Raw genomic sequence first — 22,721 nt, 5'->3', positions numbered from 1 at the left:
ATCGAGACCCAGCAGTTATATTGATTATTGTATTTGTAGGTTACCCATTTTGTTACCTCCATGAATAATAATAAGTATAATAAAAAAGTAAATTTGAAAGATCTCTCTGTTGTCTGACACAATTCCCCCCAGTATTTTAAATTGCAAAAACAAATCTCAATATGCATTCAATACAAATTAAATGTCTATATATATTTAACTTTTTATACATTTTAAATTTAAATTTAATATAGGTTAGAGCAAAGCGATTTGGGTTTGTTTGTCCACGACTGATTATTGAAATGTATGTGTGCTTTGTCTTTTTCCATGCAGATTGAAAGAAACTGGATGATTTACAGCGATGCTCCAATAAAATGTGTTCTGCCTCATCCAAGCTGCCTTTAAAACAAGAGTTTCCTAAATTCAGTGCAATTTGGCCTGACCCTTTCTTCAGAATTTGCCCCTTTTTATGACCTGTAACAAATCTTTACTTCGAATGGAGGAGTAGACGGCTGAGCTCAAATAAAAATCCTGGCTCTTCCTAAACGCCGGATGTACAGAGAGCTGTGAGCCCATCAGCAGAAACAGGGAGGAAGAAAGACAAAGCAGGGATTTAGCAGTTTCCCCGTTCTCCTCGTCTCGTTCCTGGACAGACAAGTAAAGCACCCTTTCTCGTATGTGGTGGGTGAGATGAACTCCAGTGGGAATTCTGTAGACCCCACCTGACAGCTCCCTGCCTGAGCAACTGTGAGCTTTTCACTGGAGCTTCCACAATCCACGAGCTGGAAAGAAAAAAATCTGCCAAAACCTTAACATTTCAATCGAGATGCATATGTTCGACCAATAACTTTAAATATATCCTCTTGCAGAGTGATGTATTATCTTTAGATAGGTTGAACGCCCCTCAGACACGTTGAGCCAGAGGAAGCTGAAAGATAAAAAAAAATACAAATAGATGCCCTGAACATCAAGAAATGGAAAATTGAATTTGTAATTTTTTCCTCAGACTGTTGATTTTTTCCCTGCTCCTGTCTGAGACTTGCCTGCCCTGATCCTAGAGTAGTCCCCTTTGTCTTTTCTCTGCCCTCAACTTTCACACAAGTTGCTTTCTACCCAGCATTCAGCCTGGCCGGCACAACCATTCCAGCGAAGGGGGAGGAGGATTTTCTTACGCTGGCCGCCTCCCGGCTCAGCCGCAAGAAACGTGTCATCGGGGCTGGAGTCGGCGTGGCCATGGTCCTGGTTCTGCTGGTGGCCATTCCCCTTTTGGTCCACACCACCAAAGGGGGAGGGTCCGGAGGAGGGGTCACGCAATACGAGATGCTCGGGAGCTGCAGGATGGTGTGTGACACTTTCACCCCCCCACAGGGAGAGCTGACAGCCGTCTCCCCTCAGCCCCCAGACTTCTCAAACCGCAGGGGAAAACAAGGGTTCAGAGGGACCCCTGGACTACCTGGCCCTGCAGGTCCTAAGGGGCCCCCTGGAGAGCCTGGCAAGCCTGGCCCACCTGGTCCACCAGGGCCCGGGCCCGGTGGCTATGGCCCCTCATTCTACAGCCCCAAAATAGCCTTCTACGCAGGCCTCCGGAAACAACACGAAGGGAGTGAGATACTAAAGTTTGATGACGTAGTGACCAATGTAGGGAACTACTATGAGCCAAGCACTGGCAAGTTCACTTGCCCTCTGCCAGGTATCTACTACTTCACGTACCATGTCCTGATGAGAGGTGGTGATGGTACGAGCATGTGGGCTGACCTGAAGAAGAACGGACAGGTGAGTGTGGGTGTGATGTGGGTCTTAAGTGTCTCTCCTAACTTCTGCAACTATTAACCAACAATGACGTGATACTCTCGAGTCCGGTTTACCTACAGACTTCAGTATCTCTGTCACCTACTGTGGATACAGTGACAGCAGCAATTCAATTATTTATCCCGGTGCAACATAACACACACTGGATAAAAGGTAGTCATCTAAATTTAACTAAATTATTAAGATATTTTATATTAGTAAAGACTGTGATAATATGTTAGATTTAAGAAATATCAATAATTTACTAATGTTGATTATGTCATTTCTGTAAAAAAAACCTTGTCAAAATCCCCCAAACCAATAGAAGTCCAAGCATGATATGACCAATCAAAACACTGTATTGTTACAGGCGTGTTTGATTTAATTCTTAACTCATCCATTTTTAGCGGTTACTGTATGTCCAGGTTCAGCAGACCCCTTACTAGCATGGACATATTTTATTTTAATGGTTTTACTATTCTATTCCTATTTAATCTATAAAGTCACATCTGTAGCATGGGAATACATCCATAATAATATGCTTGGCTTGGTTGGATGCGATTATTATTTAAGTCCACATAGTTGTTGTATTCGACCACACAAACAAAACAAAAACAGAACAAAACAGAAAAATGTCTGGAAGCACTTAACCCACAGTTGTTTGTTCTTCTTTCAGCAAAAATATATTATCCAGTTCATTAAGTACTGTTTTGATAACAGCAACAGCCATCTTGGTTGTTAATGGAAATCCTTCTGCAGTGCTTCTCTGTCAGTCATCATATCCGACCCGTCCCATTTTAGATAAATGGTTGTGATTGGCTCAGCAAGTCTCACGGTGGATGGCAATCTGCCATGAAGGAAGGGCGGCTGGACTCACCTGAGCATGCTAATAGATTCAGTTTCCAGACTAACTTTAGACAGACAATATAGATTAGCCTTAGAAAAGCCAACAAACACGATAAACATACTTTGGAGACTTTGTATGTTAAGTTCTCCTGCATTCTCGCTTTTTCTCCTACAAGTCGACTATGCACAAGGTACATGATTGTGAGGTTGAAGACTTGGAATGGCCCTGGAAATAAAAGGTTGTTTAAATGGAATTAGGCTGAAGTTACTGTATCTTAACTTTCGTTTGGAGAACTATCACTACTCTGTTCAATAATGCAGTTTATTCAGAAAGTATGAAGAAAACCAAGAATAAACAAAGACAGGATGAAATTAGAAACATCTAAGGACTAAGACGTGTTTTACATTTAAAACCAGCACTGTAATTAATTGTACAACTTGTAAACACAGGGAGCGGGAGTGAGAGGGAGAGATTGACAGCCAAGCGATCAAGAGGATAACAATTCTCCAAGTCTCCATGGAACAAAGCTAAAATGCAACAGCTGGCTACTGTCCTCTAAGGAACTCTGACTTTAACACTAATAAATAAACAAGTATAAATGCCTTGGAAATAGCCTTGAACACTACCATCTGGAGAAGAATGACAAGCTTGAGGTACTAAGCCCTCACTCTGTTGAGGAACTGTGATTCTGACATGTGTGCTGCAGGATAGAAGAGTGATATCCTGGGGATTACTTGGGAAGAAGGGGGAATTACATGCTTTGCATTGTTACAAGCCAAGTCAAACTGAACCGAGTGCTTGATGGAACATCGGTGGTTTGTCTGTACATAATTTACACGGTACATGAACTGACAGCAACATGCTGCTGAGCAGACCATCACCCTGCTGGGCTGCTGCACTAATACGCTTTGCTGAAGCTCCATCCTAAAAAGACTTTGAATACAGTAAGGATATGGAAGAGAAGTAGCTGATAATCACAAATTCTGTGGTAAAAATCCCAGTTTTAGTTTGTTACTAAGTGTGCGTAACATGTATTCTAATTCTTTTTTAGGATTTGGTCTTTATGTGACAGTGCAGATATTAAACAGAACCTTTAATGTTGAGATAACGTTACATGAGTCTTAACCATCAGGTAACCATAGCGCGCCCTTGCTGTGTTTTTTGGATGAAGGTTATGCTATATCTTGACCAGTGAGTAGGAGTCACTTGAGGCCTTGTTGCCTTTCTCATCCTTTCTCACCCACATAAAGATGGACGACGCATTCATACATCCACTCACCTCACTTGTATCCAATGAAGCTAGCATTTTGCGCCTTCGTGGTCCTGCTGAGGCACACACTCAACTAATTGAAAGTCAGTCGCCGCTGTCAATTAGATTTTTCATCCCGTTTTTATAGCATTAAATCAATAATTTAAACCAAACTTACTGGCACCACCTACACTAGCTAAAATGATGAAACCATCTTGGAAATAAATATATTTAAAGTGTTCTTTGACCTTTTAGTTGGTCCCATTTGCTAACATGGAGGAGGCTCATGATCTATATTGTAGCCAGCCATTAGAGGGCATCCTTTTTAGCCCTATCTTTTGGGAGACAGGCATGTTGTCCATCATTATATGCAGTCTAACTGCATGCAACATTGCAAAGAAGTCACCACCAATAAAATAGCACTATAGTGCATCATTAGGAATGTCGCCAGGGAACACCAGCATTTGTTTGATAAAGTTGGAAATCTCAAAAACTGTTGACTCCGTAAGATTTTGGGCCAAGAAATATTTGGTGCAGATCAATTTACTTCCTGTCTTAGCATAGTCAGATTTCATAAGCTACTATTTCTTATGAACTACTACATGTATAAGAAACTTCTGGCATATTTCATTACCACACTTGTATGAGTTGTATCAATATTGTCTATGACAATGTGTATTATGTTCAGATATCACCCAGATTCAGATGACGAAATAGGGCTTTAACCAATGACTGTTTGATTAATCAGTTTTTCTGGTAGATGCATTGATTAACCTTTTATTTTGTTAACTATAAGAAAAATAAGGAAAATATTCTCATCAGGTGACATCCATCGTGACAACTTGTAATTGCTTGTTTTAGTGGCCAATAGCCCGAAACGAGCAGAAAAACCTTGCATATGAGAGGCTGGAAACTGTAAATTTGGCATTTTGGCTTGAAAAATGACTGAGAAAATTAATATTTTATTAAAATAATAAATCTTGAAAGCACATCTCTACCAAGGCTGTGCGATCAATCAAATACTGATAAAATCTGCATCAAAGTACACAGATTCTTAATGCAGTTCATGAGGAAACAAGGAAAATACTCTAAATGTCTTTACTTATCTTATCGAATCACTATATTGTTACAGGCATGTAACAACTTATCTTATCAAATGTGATAAGATAAGATTTTCATCTGTTTCTTTCACCAGAATCTGCTATAATCTGCTTTTTGATGCCTGCTATGCTCCAAATACAAACATAACACAGTAGATCTTTTATTTGACTGATAAAGTCCATAAACATAGTTATTCCTCAATTAATTGACTTGGCAGGATGTGCATAAAGTGCAGAGTAAAGAGGACAGACAGTTAAATGTCAGATATAATTGGGGGACTTGGTTTGTTGCGTGCCTTCACAGACATTGTCATTCCTGTCTACTCCTGCTGTTAAATTTTTCATAGCTTTTAGATGAGATCTTCTCCCCCCCACCTGTGCCCCTTCTTAACGCACACTCACGCACCCACACACACGCACGCACGGACAGACTTTATACTTTTACCGTCCACACTGTCTATTGACTCCCCATTAATTATCTTTTCCATCAACTAAATTATTTAACCCAATTCAGTGCTGATCTTTACCCCTCAGTTTCAATGCACTGTGTTTTTTTCTTTCTGTGAATAGTGCTCTGGGAGCAGAATGAACTAGCCAGGTCAATTAGAAAAACCTTAAGGATAATATTGAAAAAGTTTGTCAATCTTCAGACAGTAAAGACATTCAACAGCAAATAACACCTTTATTATTGCCATTGCCATAACAATCTTACTTAATAGTCATTCTTTGTTGTGACATTATTCCACTGTGAGAATTGGATAACGCGTAAGAACATTAATTTAAGCAACAGTCTTACAATAAATATGCCGACACATGCACTCGACCAATAACGAGTCAGTCTCAGCTGTCAATAAGAACGTTTTTACAGCATAGCTACTTAAAACCAAACATACTGGGAAAAAAACGTAAAAATGCTTAAAAAAAATGTACAATGACAGAAACCATCTTCAAGGTAAAATTATTTGACATTTACGGTCCACATCTATTCTCTTATCATGGAGGAGGCGGGGTCTATGAATTAGAGTGCAGCCAGCGAATCGAGACACTTTGGCCTCACTGTTGGGGGGCTGAGATGTCCCCCATCTTCACACGCAGTCTATATAGAAAACATTTAACTGGACCCAGCAGCTGTTAGCCTAGCTTAGCATAAAGACCAGTAGCAATGGAAACAGCTACCTTGACTCTGTCCCAAGGACACAAAATCTAGCACCAAGACGTATAATAATGTACCATTTTTAGGTTTGAGCTAAACTATTAAGTCAACCTTATGCTGCTGTCCATTGGCGACCACAAGTGTCATGGAAATATGTATTTATAGAATATTGTAAATAATGTATTAATGCATATCTTTCATCGACAATTATTTACCAATTAATGAAATGCTCAATTACCATTTCCATGACACTTGTGTTCTGCCTAAGGTCTAGTTACATAGAAAGTGAATGAGTGTTTTTTCCTCTAAAAATGTCAATCTGGTCTTTGACTATGGTGTGTTTTGCAGGATTTGTGTGTGTGTGTGTGTTGTGTGTGCGCGTGCGTGCGTTCTTGTATGTGTGCGTGCGTGTGTGTACAAGTATTGTCAGACTGATATGTGTGGTGTTGATCAATGTCTTGTCAAAGCGAGCTGAGAATAAGACACATCCTGGGGAGAGATCACTGCAGGGACAGGCAGGACACAGACAAGTGGGCTGACAGAGAGAGACAGAGGGAGGGAGAGATGGATGGATATTCACAGAGGAGATAGAGGAGGATGAGTAAAAAAGTAACATCCTCTGTCCTCATTGAAGGGCGGAGCTGAGCCGACAGGATGAGGACGTATGTCACATCTGAAACCAATCAGACTTCTCAGGTGCCGGTTGTCTCAACTTCGCGATAACAAAACACGGATGTGCAAGCTTACATCAAGTTTGCAGAGCAAAATCAAGCAAACCTCTTCATTCAAAGTGTCCCATAACTCATCAAAAGATTGGTGTCGAGGTAGATGACCTTTTCAATGGATATATAATTCACTACCAATATGTACTTTGCCCTTTACAGTGATGAGCATGGAGTGGGTGTATGAATATTTAAAGCTGGTCCAATATGGGTGAATCTGGGTTGGTCAGTTGGATCAGTTGTGCTCGCACACACACACACACACACACACACACACACACACACACACACACACACACACACACACAAACTGGTTTTGATGATCAGTGCCGTAGTTCCATTTCAAATCTCATCTATTGGTAACCTCATTAAGTGGCCCTGGCATCAGGTTGGATTTGACCTACTGGAGAATAAGACTGGAGGACAAAGTGGTGCCTTGTTAAAACTGAACAAAAGTCTCTGACATGTGGCTCAGTCTTAACAATGTAAGGTGTAAAGGTTAGGAGGAAAGAGGAATTAAAAGTGGACAATGAAGGTGCAGACTTAAAGGTGCACAGGTTAGAAAAACAGAAGTGAAGGATTTGATAAAGGTATATATGTATTTTATTGATGATAATGTATCGGTTAATGTATGATTGAAGATGAGAAAGAGGTATCAAATAAAGTCCGGCTCATAAAGAGTAAACATCAATGAAGAATCATTTTCAGATTATTTATCACAACCAAGTTAACATCAAAAAATAACTTTAAAATATATGAGCTAATTAGATTATTAAATATTCCACATACGACAAGATGACAAGCTTGGACTGAAAGAGGTGGCTCAGCTCCTGTTGGAAGGTGTGATACTGTGAAAGGTGTAGGCAGCTAATTAGTGTGTCAGGCAAAGTGTCAATGTTGGCCTCGTGGCACTTCATGAAACAGTTTCAAATGTATTTTATTCTGGCACTTTCGTACCATGTCTCCCTCCAAGAGTCATGCGTATTGGTTGAATAGTTCTTGTTCAAGATTGAACATTTGTGTGTGTTGCATTGCTTTAGTGTCAGACACAAGGACCTAACATTATAATGGGGAACATTTTGTGATAAAGGATAAAAGCTCGTCCTTTCAGGCAGCATTTCATGTAGAGCAAATAGAAAGAATGCCCTTCTATACCCTGCAGCTTATCCTTGTTTTTTTCTTCCTGCTTTTTTCTCCCCGAAAATACACACAGCCATTATTTGACTATATGTTTCCGTTATAATGGCCTCAGCCATTATATTCTACAGACTAAAGGGTTTTGTGTGGTTGTTACGGTGTTTTGTTATGCCTTTATCCTGCCTTGCTTTTGCCTTCCCATTATATCATTATTTCTCCTCATCAAGGAAGCAGGACTTTGCCTCTGTTCTAAGCAGCAGTGTTTCACAGTGTTCGATGGTGGCTGAACTAACATAAGTGATGCTAAAATGTACCCTGGATTATTGAAAACTTTACTAGTAGATGTATCAGAATTAGATCCTTATCCTGTAACCTGTGACACATTTTTACATTTACAGTCTACATGATTAATGATGAGCGCGGGATCGTTAGTTTCTCTTGAGTGTTGCTGCTTGTGTCATTGCATACTGTGCATACACAACAGGTGCATGTGCACGCGCCCTTGTAAAAAAATCACAGATTTATTATGAGACGCACAACAGTATGGCATAGAGGAATATTATAATTTACCCTCAGAACTAAAGCTAAGCTGTAGCCGATGCTCTGCAGGTAGCTGCCGTCTATAGAAGCCATTTATATCCAATTAAGGCACCTCCTCTCCCCTCAAAGGTTCCAGTGTGGAGCCAATTAGACACTTCTAATCAACATCTTTACTCCTGGGTCTTGAGTGTCATGGCAAAACATTAGCATTTAGTATGCCAATTACTGCTCGAGTCAGGGGTGCACAAGGCGGGTTACTTGTCGACCTGCGAAAAAGAAACAGGAGACCTCCATGGTACGCATGGATGGAGGTAGAGAAAACACCGTCGCTTTCACAAAAAAAGGCCATTTCAGTTGCCCTTCCTCTCCCTCCCCTCCCTGTTCACCCTTCAGAGGTCCCTCAGGTAAGTTTAAGAGACCCTGTCTCAATTGCCTCGCTCCGCTCTGAGAGGTCTGTACATCACAGTGAATGAATCCTGTCAGTTTTATTACCACAAGATCAAGGCACCGCTGTGAAACAAAACAATACTGAAAAAACAGCAGGCCGCACGGACGGCCCACCTCCCCAACCTCATCCTCCTCCCCCCTGCTTTGAAATAGGCATGCTTGATCAGTTTGTTATCCAACACGATGCCCTCCCCATCACTCAGAGCCCCTCTCAACTTTGGCCTCCTTCGCTCAAATCCTGTGCCTAGACTATTAAAGTGCGTGCAGCTGCTCGCCCCAATGCGTGTCCTCATCCAAATTTCTGCTTTCACACCCTTCTTTTCACTACACATCCTTTTCTCTCCTTACTTCACACCCAAGCTTCCATCAGTTTTCTCTCGGACATAAACATCATGAGAGCTGGGTTGATACACATAATAATAATGGAGATCTTTTGTGAACTTCATTTCAAATACAGTATTTCAGCACTTAAATTAGAGGCACACAGCTGAAAATGTTGATTTTTATTGAAAATTGAACAGCAGTATAATTATTTCTATTCTGCCACTTTGCCCACTTTCTGCTCTTCCTTCCTTTCTGTCTACCCCCATTAAATGTTACCCCACTAATAAGAAGTGGAGGCAGTGTAATCTTCTCTATTGTCCCGTGGGTCTACCTTCTCCCCTACAGCAGCAGATCACGTCGGAACAGCACTGGGCCAACAGACAGAAATTCACTCCCTTGTCGCTATCAATCTCCGCCACTGTTGACAATAATCCTGATTTGCCTTTCCCTCTTGTTTTCACTCCCAAAGCCCCAGTGCCTCCTGCCCACTTTAAGAAAACAAGGTTTCCGTGTAATTGTTACTGACAGCCAGACCTGTGGATTCCTCCATGCTGGGAGCAATAAATTATATTTGTCATAGCAGTGGAGGAAGTTTTCCGAACCTTAAATTAATGCCATATATGTAAAGTGTCTGTGTAAGCACACACCAGCACAAACAGAGAGAACGGCTCTTCTGTATTTATGTTGAATGGACTAAGTAAACACCTTGAAAGCAATAATTACATCTACGTTACCTATTTTTTTCAATGCAAAGGCAAGAATGCAATGGAAACGTCTTTGCCTGGAAATTTGTCAATAAGGGCAGAACAATTTTTAAAATGCATTCTTTCCCTTTGAAATGTAGAGTAGAAATAAAACTAATACATACAATAACATCATTTAAAGGCCATGTAGCATAAGGTGACTGAAGTAAAATACTTGAGTAAACAATAACTTTTATTCAGCTCTCTGGTATTATTATTTGATTGATACATGTATTACTATATATTAAAAGAAAAAAAATTCATGTTGGTGTAAAATAACTCTGGTGACTGATACATAACTATATCATACATCGTTTGAATATTAATAGTAATGCAGTTGTGTAAAAGAAGTAATTGACTGTCAGGTAAATGTAGAAAATTTCATAAAATATCTTTGAAGAAATAGGTGAAACTCAAGATTTAGTCTGTAAATTCTGCGCATGTCTCCTCTTGTTTTTGGTTTTATTTATTTATATATATATATATTTATATATATGCGAACATGAATTAAACATAATACAGTAAATGTCAGCGTCTCTACGCTGTCTCAATTGACGATAAGTAAACCTATGTATCTCATAGGAAGTCAACCACAAGAGCCATAAATAAAACTGTGTCCTTTTAACTGGCAAATTTAATTAGCTAATGTTCATGTTTAAAATGCCATTTCAATGAAATGATGTAAATAACAGTGCTGCAACGTTTATTATGACCCTTAATTGTGGGCGATTGAGGCAGATATAACTCTGTCCATGCACATATACACAGTATAGAGAGGTATTAGTCAGTATTTTTATTGTAGCTAATCCTATAGTGCATTCATTGCAAGTTAGAGCAGCCTGTCAGCTTTTAACTCTGAAAATATTGTCAGGGGAATCATGGCGCTCAACCATGTAGACAGATGTTGGATGTACAAGATGTCAGAATCTCTTTGCTGTTGTATTTTTCCTAAACCTATTAGATCTCCTCAGGGGAGCTTTTCAGTCCCTTCAGTGCAAAGCAGACTAACAGTATGAAATAAAACAGAATAAGATAAAACGTCTGCTATGCTGTGTGGTTTTTCACAGGTGTTCACTTGAGATTCATAAAAATAAAAAGGAAAGAGAGCGGCTGCTATCGAGACGTAGAATGAGCTGGAGTGTGTGTGTGTGTGTAAGTGTGTGTGTGTGTGTGTGTGTGTGTGTGTGTGTGTGTGTGTGTGTGTGTGTGTGTGTGTGTCGGATCTTATCCTGACCTCCCACTAGTATTTCATGGGCCCATTTGACCACTGTAGCCTATCCTGTGCCCCCATTTATTGTGATTGTGTGGAGTTATTGAGGAGTTGGACCTATTAGGCGGGGAGCTGCCATGGCTGTCCGACTACCAATTACTGTAGCCTGCAGCCATGTATAGCCTGCCCTGACGCATCTGGAGGTAGAGAGGGCCGAGGGATGCTGTGAGGAGGGGATGGGAAAGGAGGCAAAGAGAAGGGGGGCAGGGGGGGGGGCTGGGTTCTCAGGAGACCTGCCAGAACAGCACGCCGTTAATCAATCCGATTTAGACCGGACAGGGACACACTTAGTCGCTTGCTCCCGCCAACACTGCCACGGTTGGGGGAGAGAAAACGTGTGCGTGACCTGCATCTCATTGGGGTGTGAGGACACAAAAAGATGGATAGATAGGCGCAGAACGAAGAGATAGAGATGGGGTGGCGAATGGGAGAGGGATGATGGAAGGAGCGTGAGGCGTGGAAGGGGAGACAACAATTAATGGAGTGATGTGAGATGAATTAAAACTAAGGAAATGTATCGATTCATTTCCGTCTCAAGAAGGGGGAATAAAGAAGTTCACCTTTTCTACATGGAGGAAATGCTCGTACAGAGAAAAATAGCGAGTCAAATTGATTATTGAAATATGCAACAAAAAAAAAAAAATTATAGAAAGGAAAAGCTCATTATTGGATGAAGGATGAGGAGAAATTGGTGGTTTAGTCTTATTTTTGATTTGTATTAGAGATGAGAGATAAAAGAAGTGAGTCAGGGAGGCTTGATGTCTGGTGTTGATGATGGACCAGATCCTTAGTTAGACCCAGAGCATGAGACAAGGATGGAGTGAGGGTATCATATTTGCATTCATTAATATGTATGTGTTTGTGTACTTTATTTCCCAGTGTTAAATGAATCGTCTGCTTGAATAGTCGGTTACTTACCCAATGATGGTGCAATTTATTATGAGGGAGATTTGCATGCTGGGATGCGAAAACAATTTAGGAGTTAGAACTGAGAAGGGGATTGGATGAAATAACTGAATTGCCTAACAACATAATGAATTAGGATGTCCCATTCTCGATTGAATCAGCTGTTTTCTGAACCTTAACCCTGGGATACCGGTCCGTGCATCTAGAAAATAACTCCCACTACTTGAAATTAAATATATAGAAGCCTATATGTGCTAGGTGGTCTCGTCGTAATGAAACCTCTTCTTCATTTCTGCATATATAAGGGCATTATTCTTAGACTATCTGGTCATTGTTGAATCAGCAGTTATATTCTCTGTTATATAAACATGCACAGTATCGTATAATGTAAACCTTTTTTAAATGGCTGGTGATACCATTATAGACCCAACATCATGTTTAATCAGAGTGTGTTCCTCCTGACAGAAACCGGTCCACATGCAAAAAAAAGGCTGAAGAATTACTCATCAGACCATCTATTGCTTTTTCTAAATTATGCAAGGCTCCAGATTTCTCTAGATTATGCATCCTACTCTGTTGGGTGTGAATTTCAGTAATCGCTAGATGCAGGGTTGGAAGCCATATTATGTCATGGCCTTGTTGTCACTGTGTTGTAGGGCTGTTGATTGCACTGTTACCAGGATACTCATTGAAAAATAAACACTGAAAAAAAGGGTTAGGTTGAATTGGTGGACAATTGAAATAGAAGGGTGCTCAGAAAGCACCTACCAAGGCCTCATTCTGCACTCTTAATCAAAAGCACTCCTAAAAGTGAATATATTGAATTAGGTTTAACTAAATTCTGATTTAGTTTCCCAGAGTTTCTGTTCATCTGAAACTCTCGTTATCTTTCAAACTCAAATATAGAAGTGATGCTCATTAGTGCACCAACTCACCCACTGTAATATCTTCAAATAGCTGCTATAATGAATATCTTTATCCAATGTTCATACGAGGGGGAACTTGGTTACTGAAGACATTATTAAGTACTTGTTTTTATTAAGTATTATATATGTACTAATCACTGTTGCATATTCAGTTGTGCAATATATTTGAATTAAGTTTAGTATATATGTATACATTGTTTCTTTATTAACTATAACAGTTAATATACATTGAGGCACAATTTATGGTGACTGTGATGGTTAACATGTGGGGTTGGGTGTTAACTGTCCTGCCGTGTCTGTGATAATTAATTACACAGTGTTAGAGTAACTGCAACACATGTGTTACCCACAACCCCGATTACAAGATCAGACCAGAAAACATGGACCACTTATACCAGTTTGCAAAACTCAATATCACTGAAATAATATCCCAAAACAATAAAAACTTATTACATTATTAACTTAAGTACATCAAATATTTATCGGAGACTATGATGACCTACTAATGACGATGACAAGGAGTAGCAGTTCAGTTGCAACAACAAATATCAGCAGCTAACGTTAACTTACATTGATCGTTTTCTTACTGCTTGACAAATGAACTGATGTCCTCCATGATAACATCCCTGTAATCCCTAGACTTCTTTTTTCTTCTTTGCAACAGGTGGATCATGTGTGAGGGCAATGATCCTCTGAAAAAATTGATAGTGACTCAGAAAGGTTGTGCTCCCTGATGGAGGCTTAAGGCCAAAGGTCACTGCACATCTCATCTATCTGCCCAGTGGACAGGAAGGTACGGAAGCGTATTGCATTCACTTGAAAAAATAAAAAAAGCTCTGGGTAAAAAAAATAAAAGTTCGAAAAACAGGATTTTTCCTGTTTTTTGAACTTTTTTTTTTTTCTTCCTGTTTTTCCGAGATAAAATCCTGTTTTTCGAACTTTTTTTCCCCCTGTTTTTCTGAGATAAAATCCTGTTTTTCGAACTTTTTTTTTTCCTGTTTTTCCGAGATAAAAATCCTGTTTTTCGCTCAAATTTTTTTCCATGCTTTTATTTTGAAAGTGACGTATAGCGTCCATAGACGTAGCGTCAAATAAACCTGAAAACATCAGTCGAAAGTCTCGACCATCTTTCGGGGGATATGCTACATATAGGTAGAGGATAGTTTTTATTTTTGTCCCGTTAGTGGCTTTATTATAGAAGATTGATGTGTAGTTCCTGTTATAAGCAGGTTGGTAGTTGGGACTCTTGTTTTGAAAGGGGTTCTAACGGAAAAGGGTTCTATCGATAGAGAAAAGTGTGAAGGAAAATAAACGAGTGTGATGTCCCGATTCAATAACCATCTCTCGTGTCCTCTTTCGGCTGAGGCCTCCTGACAGTATAATAGAACAAACCGCTCGGCTACATTAGTCTGTTGCAGGGTCAGGCTGATGCAGCAGCAACCACACTCCATGCATGTGAGAGCTTCAGGCAGGATTAAGGGAGCGCCTTTTCCGCAGAAAACTTAACTCAGAAAAACAGGATTTTGATCTTGTAAAAACAGAAAATAAAAAAGTTCGAAAAACAGGATTTTATCTCGGAAAAACAGGAAAAAAAAAAAAAAGTTTGAAAAACAGGAAAAATCCTGTTTTTCGAACTTTTTATTTTTTTTTACCCAGAGCTTTTTTTATTTTTTCAAGTGAATGCAATACGCTTCCGTAGGAAGGCATCTGCACTGATGACATTACACCAAGATCACAGAATCAAACAGGAAGTGAAATAGCACCAGTTACATCCAGATAAAGTGGACCAACTGGTTGTGCGTTGAAGGTTGGGACTAGATGAAAAAGATGAATCTTATTAAAAGCATCAGCCTATATGTATAAACATCAGATATTAACTTTTTATTAGGATTATTCTGATTGATCAGTTCGAACATATTTTGGATTAAACAACAATGAATTACATTCTTCTTCACATGGAACATGGATGTCTGCTGTATTTGCAGCTTTAACCCCAGGAGAACATTTCGACTCCACTCAGGTGATGACTACAGTTTTGGGTATCTGGACAACCAATGAAAAGAGACTTGTGGGAAGAAAGTTTTAAAGAGGCACACATACATATGATTCTTCAACAAAGAGTTCATAAAGCAGAAGGGAATCAAATTAAATCACACGGTAATATAAATTGAAATTATAGTGATGTATTAAAACCCGAAAACCTATTAGACATTCAGAAAAGCTTTGCCATATAATAATGTTTTAAGAAGTGTTTTTAAAAGAGGCTGAAGATGTTGTCTGATCTCGATTGAGCTCAAACAGCCTCGGTCACTACCCACAGGAGCTTCATCCACTGACATATGAACATCCAGGCACGTAATTATAATGATAATAAAACACTTTATTTGAACAACACTTTTAAAAACAGAGTTACAATGTGCTTTGCAAGTTTTAAACAGGCTAAAAACCAATGAACCCAATAAAATCATGCAAATAAAGTCGGTTAATGTCGGTGAAGCAGCGCTTTGTTGACGTCAGAGCTCAAACTGATGCATAAAGTGAATTTCATTCATCAAGACGAAAATGATAAATGCATGTATGACCTTGAATCAGAAGGAGAAATAAGTTAAAAGATACTTGAGATAAAATGAACAAGAAGGTGCCATATTTGCCAAGACAAACCTGCAGTGTGAGTGAGTTGCAGCCATGTTGGAGGAAAACTCACCACCACTGTCCTCCACCTCCATTCTCCTCCCACCAACCTCAACCCCATTCTCGGCCTCTCATTTTTGTAAAATATGCAGAAGCTCTAACTTTGCTACGAAAGTCCAAAAACTTGCAACGCGTAGACTAATAATTCAACATTTATTAGTGAAGAGTTATAGTTTTCAATCAAAATCTGCTCTGCCCAAGAATAGTTTCTCTTGGTCTGTAGGTCGGATCGAGTCCTTGTCTTATGTGGTATGAAGTCGTCAGACCTTTGGCTTTGGGGTTAAGATGCCTGTTTAGTACTAAACGCCAGAGTGGCTCCGCAACTTCAACACAAGCCACAAACCTCTGGCAAAAAACACATGACAGCCATGATTTCCTTTTCCACGGCTGTGTCTCAGGCTCTACTAACCAGAAGGTCAAAGGTTCAATCCCAGTCTTCCACGTCCCCAAATGGCCTTGGCAAGATACCGAACCGCAAATTGCCTCTGACAGCCGTGCCAGCAGTGTGTGCGATGTGCGACGGAGAAAAGGGCTTCACATAGATGCACTGGATGAATGTGTGTGTGTGAATGGATGAATGGAGGAATCGCAAAAAACTGTACTGTAAAATGCTCTGAGTGGACTGGAAAAGCGTTTTCTAAATAAAGACCATTTTACCATGACTTAGATGTTTCTTTCCATCTTTTCTGCCCATAACCATCTCTCTTGTCTGTGTCTCAGGTGAGGGCCAGTGCGATCGCTCAAGATGCAGATCAGAACTACGACTACGCCTCCAACAGTGTCATCCTGCACCTGGACGTGGGGGACGAGGTCTGTGTGCAGCTGGACGGGGGCAAAGTTCACGGGGGAAACACCAACAAATACAGCACCTTCTCCGGCTTCCTCATCTACCCCGACTGACAGTCTACTCATGTTTATATACTCGCTCTTCTGTAATCAAGCAAAAAGTCTCCTCTCCATCCTGCATCTAACGCACCAAGCCACCATTACGTCATTTGTCGTTTCAACGCTCTTCACTACGCGAGACATGAAATAACATGATCACAGTTAATAACAAGAGTTTGAATATTATATTGTATATACTACCACTTAACATTTACCTCTGATACACACGCTTGTGTAACCTGTGCCATGTACAGTATGTGTAAGCATGGCTAAAATACATTTAACTTTAACATCTGTTTCACATGCACAATTTTGCTCGTACACACACACACACAACACACAGGCATGAAAACACACACCTACTGAACTTCTCAGTTTTTACACTGACCCAAGATGGCTGTTTCAGCCAGCGGTCTGAAATCGACTGAGATGATCTCTGAATGTAGACTGTAAATCGAAGTGTGTGTATCCGGCTGCAGCCTCTCACCTTCACTGGGAGATGGATTTTCAATATGGCCGTTGTCACTGAACGAAAAAAGTCATGAATATATTGATCGCAGCCGATAACACAGCCGACACCACGATCATATCAGTGTGCTGTATGTCTGTGTTCATGCCCTGTGTGCGAGCGTATGTGTGTGTGTGTGTGTGTGTGTGTGCGTTTGCTCTCAAAAGCGTCACGTTGCTCTCAGTTTGACTCGCACAGTCTCTGACTCCTGTTGAGGGAGTGGGTGTCGAGTTGTCGGTAACAGTCCCTTAACACACACAGTATATCGATATTGAGGTTTAGCTTTGAGATTTTCCCTGAGCCGAAGCTTATGACAGCGCTTCATTATGTCCCGCTAACGAGCTGAGGCTTCTTCTCTTGCCTCACCTGTTCAGTCAATCCATACTGGCATCCATAGTGGGCAGTACGATGAGTATGACTTAAATAAAGATGGGTTAAAATCAAGTTTGACTAGTGGGAAATGCGCCCGGTTGGATGAGAAGACTGCTACCACTTTCCTTCCGCATATCTTGGATAAGACGTGTTATCTGATCATGTGGACAGCCACAGTGGAGGGAGGATCAAAAAGATGTATAAGAGCATACACAAGTTTTTAAAATGTCGGTATACCTACATATCTCCACCTCGGTCTAGTTGCAATGTTGCATGCTGGTTTCAGCAAAGCCACTCCAATAGAAGCTGAACTTTCTGCATCTGATCAGAATCAAGAAGTGAAAAAACCTTTGTGGCTATTTTCGCGCCAGTTCCCCAATACTTCAATGTCACAAAAAAAAAACCTGTGCCTAGACAAGATGTGCGTCTTCCCCAGGGTGTCATGTCTCCAACACTGCCAATCTGAGCTGGAGTGGATTCAAACCTGTGTCATATGACCCGGGAGTGAATGTTACCCAGTGGGAAAGAGGCTATAGAGAGTGGGGATATCCATTTTTTAACATTGGGTTTACAACACACATTGTCAGACCGTCTCTAGATGGCATTCGTAGAGTTGTAGTGTGTGAATGAAAAAAGAAAACGAAAGAGAGAGAAGGTTCTGAACAGTGTGCTAATCATGAGATAAAGTAAACGTGATTGTCGGATTGACAGTTTTGGAAAGTTATGGCCCAAGGGAAACCTGGCTCTGTTATAATCTGCCATACATAAACTTTTAAACTCACTAGTGAGCATTTATACCTCATTTGCACAAGAATTGTGGTTTTGGTATCTAATGACAGAGCCAGGCTAGCCGTTTCCCCCTGTTTTTAGTCTTAATGCTAAGCTAACCTAGCCGGCTGCTGGTTCCAGCTTCGTATTCACAGACACGAGAGTGATTTCAATCTTATCATCTGACGCTGCAAGAAAATTATGAATCATATTTCCCAAAATGTCAAACTACTTTATCTAATTTCATGGTGAATGTACCCACAAGAAGATGTTAATGTTTTACTGCCATACATATAGATTTTCTGTGCCTTACACTTTCTACTTGATTTAGATTTGTTATGCATGCAACAGGATTCCAAGTGGACACGGACATTCCATGCAATTATGTTAACTCACACAATGAAAATGCGGATGCTAATTGTGGACACAGACTGTGAATCTTTGTATGTAACTGGAGGTAAAACTTACTGCTATAAATAGAAAATAAAAAAACTAAATGGAGGTCAAGGTTCACTCTGTATGGTGAGAAGGAAATTTGTATCAAGAAAATTGTAAAAAAATTAAAAGTATATTGATGTAGCCAAAATATTATATTTAAAAATTCTATTATTTTTTCCTTTTATTCCATTATATTTAAATGGGATGTACGTCAAATTAATTTGAACCCACCTATTGTAGTTTTAGAAGAAGAGAGCTTCGTATCGGCCCAGTATCATACCTGCTCATCTGTGTGACAGTGACACAGATCCAGCCCTGAGGTCTGATAGCATGACTGTACCCCGATGAGACTTGGATGTGAACTTTCTGATCGACTTGTGCTGTGATTTAAAAAACTAAAAAACACCCTGACACCTTGTGTAGTATACACAGCCATTCCTGCTTTACATAACCCCTGTGCCATGCTGCATACCTACTGTGTGTGTTTTCTGGAGCTGTTACCTTTGTTAATGAGTGTGGGTGTGAACTCATTGTTGTCACTGTACTTTGCAAGCGGAGTTGTGTGTATTTGTTATGTATGAAGTCAGCATAGATTTTTCTCTGGCCTCAAAGACCAGGAACCATAATAAAAAAGAAAAGCCAGGATTATTTTTGCTGTGAAAAACTCCCCAGCAGTTTCTTTATTCTTCATTCATTTCGTCCTCTCTAATTGTACATTACAATAAAATCAAGGACTCAGAAGGTGTTTGCATCTGTTGTGAGATACGTTTTCACTGCTCAAGGTGTTTCTTGGTTGCAAAGATCTCTGTGTTTTTATGCAATTATGTCAAATTAAGGTAATGTTACGATGAATTATATTATGATTGTTTATTATACCAAACCTTGTAGACGTTCCTTTAACGATGACCTCACAAAAAAAAAAATAGATTTGTTGACACATTTCTGACAATGTCACCAAAAGCTAAAAATGAAAGCTGTCGTCTTAAAACACAACAGACACAAGAAAAAGAAAGGAGAGAAGCAGCATGAACCAATTCTCAAAGTGAAATTAGTCAGAAAGTCTGATTTCTGGTTTCTCTATGTGTATTCAAGACAAACTGAGAGCGACAGTAAAAATTAGTATAGTAAAATTCAAACATCTTCGAAAAATATTGAGTATTGATAATATATCAGTCAGAGTTAATCTGCTACTGCACTCACTGCCCAGGCGTGAATTGCTCTAAATGCTGAGCAGTTAAGGAGTTATGATATTTACCATATTCATCTTTGTTTAGGGGAGAGCACAATAATATTGATTGGCACTTAATGTTTTGCAGGTATTTGTTCATATTCAGTTTGGATTATTAGAAGAGGGGTTTATTAGCCGCAGTAGATTTGGGTTGAGAAGTAGAACCCTGCACTGATGTGGACTCATGGTACTTTCCAGAAATGTAAGTATGTTGGATACATTCAAAGATTATCTTTACAGAAGTGGGGCATGTGAATAATCTAAGTTACATCAAACAATGAATTGAGGTTTTGTGAACACAGTCACATAGGTTCATAATCAGTCTTACTCCATAATCAAAGGATTTGTCTAAATTCAGCTTCAGGAGAGTTGAACACAAACTTCTTTGGACGAATAACGTACTTAAACATATTTGAGAGGAAGCAGTGACAGCGACCTGTTTGAAGATACTGTTCCTACGATAGGACTTGTTTCTGCGCCTGATGCGTTTCCTACCCTCTGCGAGGCGTCCGTGTGAAAATGAAACACTGGCTGAAGAGATTAATCACCTCAACGGAAAGTAACAAGGAGCTGGATCTTTAAATAAAGGTGAGAGGTGATGCTATTCTGGATGAGGAGGTCTTCGCTGAATGTGCTGCAAAAGAGTGTTTTTTTGGAAATGCTGGACTTGGGAGGGGCTGGGGTCGGTGGGGTTGTATCCCAGCACTCCCCACCACCCCCCACTCCATGAATCCCAGTGCACCCTCCTCTCAGATTCCAGCGTTAAGTTAATTGGACAGGGAGAGAGGGCTGAGGAGGGAAGCGTTCAGCCCCATTAGCAATCTCCCTGTGGAAGGCCGAGCCGAGAGGATCACAGACTCACAAATAGGAGGATTAAAATAATCAATAGGCTTCTCTCCGTCAGCGCAGACGGATGCACCACACAAACACGGGTACTCTGGTATGCACACACATTCTCGTGAGCAAACACAAACGTGAGGAATACCAGTTCAAGGAGTACGACTATCTTCAATGTTGTCTCTGGACTTACACAAATTAGCCCGGGTCATGTAAGATTCAAACACACACGCACACATGCATGCACACGTCTATCCCTCTCTCTCCCACTCACTCACTCACACCCTCACGCACACACAAACACACTCTATTAATGAAGGTTAATTTGGGCCCCAGACTAAATGAGGACCAGTAAAAAGGTCACTATCATGAAACTGTCTCATGTATCAGTTATTTCTGTTCTTTTATTACGTAATTTTTTACAAGCAAAGTCGTTTTTTTCTTGATTGTCTTTGTCAAATTTATGATAAACTGAATCTGAGGGAGTGGGTTAAACAACACATTTATCGGTTGTTATTGTTCAACAATCCATAAACTTGAACAATGATTGAATTATTGAGAACAAATAAGAATTCAGCAGATTTTGCCATCTCAGATTGTGTCATTAGGCCTTCAGCGAATACTTAATTCATAATAGTCATACAAAATCAATAACTTTTTCTGTTGCAGTTCTATTGTATCTAGCTTTATTGTTTTATTTCCCATTAACCATTTCATGTTCCCAAAGACTTGCGAAGGTGCAACCACAGCCTTAGACAGTTCATCATCCCCTTTTTATACAGACACTTTCCTTTAGTAGGATAGTTTGCCCAGTGGAGGTTGGTTATGGGGGCTTGTTGCAACATCCACCATCGGGTTGCTCAAAGAGCCGGGAATCCACAGACAAGCCCTGTGCCACACCATAAAAGAAACACCAGGGAATCCAGAACGCTACAGCCAATGGCTTTGGATCTGTAGGAGAGACACCCACCGGGCCCCAAGATGTTAGGGACACATACGTGTGATCATTGGTGGGCCTGCCTAAGCAGTGGATGTCTTATGACTTACATCCTCTACTGATCCCTGATGTCTGCTGGTTACAAGCGAGTTACTATCAAACTAGTGTGGAAGACCTTCAAACTTGCACGGGATATTCACCATCTTGCTCTATTTCTTAATATGATTTGAAAGGGCGAAATAACATTTAGCCAGAAATCCACGAACAACTTTAAGAGCAGATGTTGAATTGGGATTATTAAAGGCATCCTTTTCTTAGAGTTCTCCTGCTGCAACAATCTGAGTCTTCGTAGAGAGTAACAGACATTTCGTAATAAGGGGTGAAATAATTAATAGACAGTTAATTGATAGTCGGCACAATAGACTAATAACAACATACTCATACTCACTAACAATAAATCACTTACCCACTAGAAAATTCACGGGAACACACCAAACAACTCCAAAAACGCGGTTTAGAAGATAGATTTGACAGAATCTCAATGTCGGAAAATTGCACAAAACATGCATCCATCATGTCAAATGTTATAAATATGAATTCACAATTCACAGAACAGAAAAGAAAGCAAAGCAATGTTTTATGGTTCATTGCAAGTAATGGTTACAAATTCGTAAAAAAAAAGGCCTAGTTTCCATGAAATTTATAAATAAGCTCTCATCCCATGGTTATTAACAAACAAATGTTGTCATTGATGACGATCAACATGTATAAGCACGTTATTTGTGAGACTGTGAGAGTGCCTGGGAATACAAGGTGCTGTGATCTTTTTCACTTCTCTTTACTTTCTCTGGACAGAAGTTTAAAAGAGCTGGGAATATCATTACTGGAATAAATACGTATATTATAATATAAAAGAAGAAGAGATA

At 40.0% G+C, this 22,721-nt stretch overlaps 1 protein-coding gene across 1 annotated transcript; it reads left to right on the top strand.

Moving 5' to 3' along the window:
• The first annotated feature begins 1,191 nt into the window (after positions 1-1,191).
• Positions 1,192-16,722, top strand: c1ql4b (complement component 1, q subcomponent-like 4b). Its single transcript, XM_061070429.1, has 2 exons — positions 1,192-1,752; positions 16,543-16,722. Exons 1-2 carry the CDS (start codon positions 1,213-1,215, stop codon positions 16,720-16,722), a joined length of 720 nt encoding a protein of 239 aa, XP_060926412.1. The 5' UTR covers positions 1,192-1,212.
• The last annotated feature ends 5,999 nt before the right edge of the window (positions 16,723-22,721 follow it).

The sequence above is a fragment of the Limanda limanda genome, chromosome 4 (assembly GCF_963576545.1).
Source record: "Limanda limanda chromosome 4, fLimLim1.1, whole genome shotgun sequence".
Lineage (NCBI taxonomy): Eukaryota > Metazoa > Chordata > Actinopteri > Pleuronectiformes > Pleuronectidae > Limanda > Limanda limanda.
Note: the sequence above shows the minus strand (reverse complement) of the source record. Positions and strands in the feature narration are given on the sequence as shown.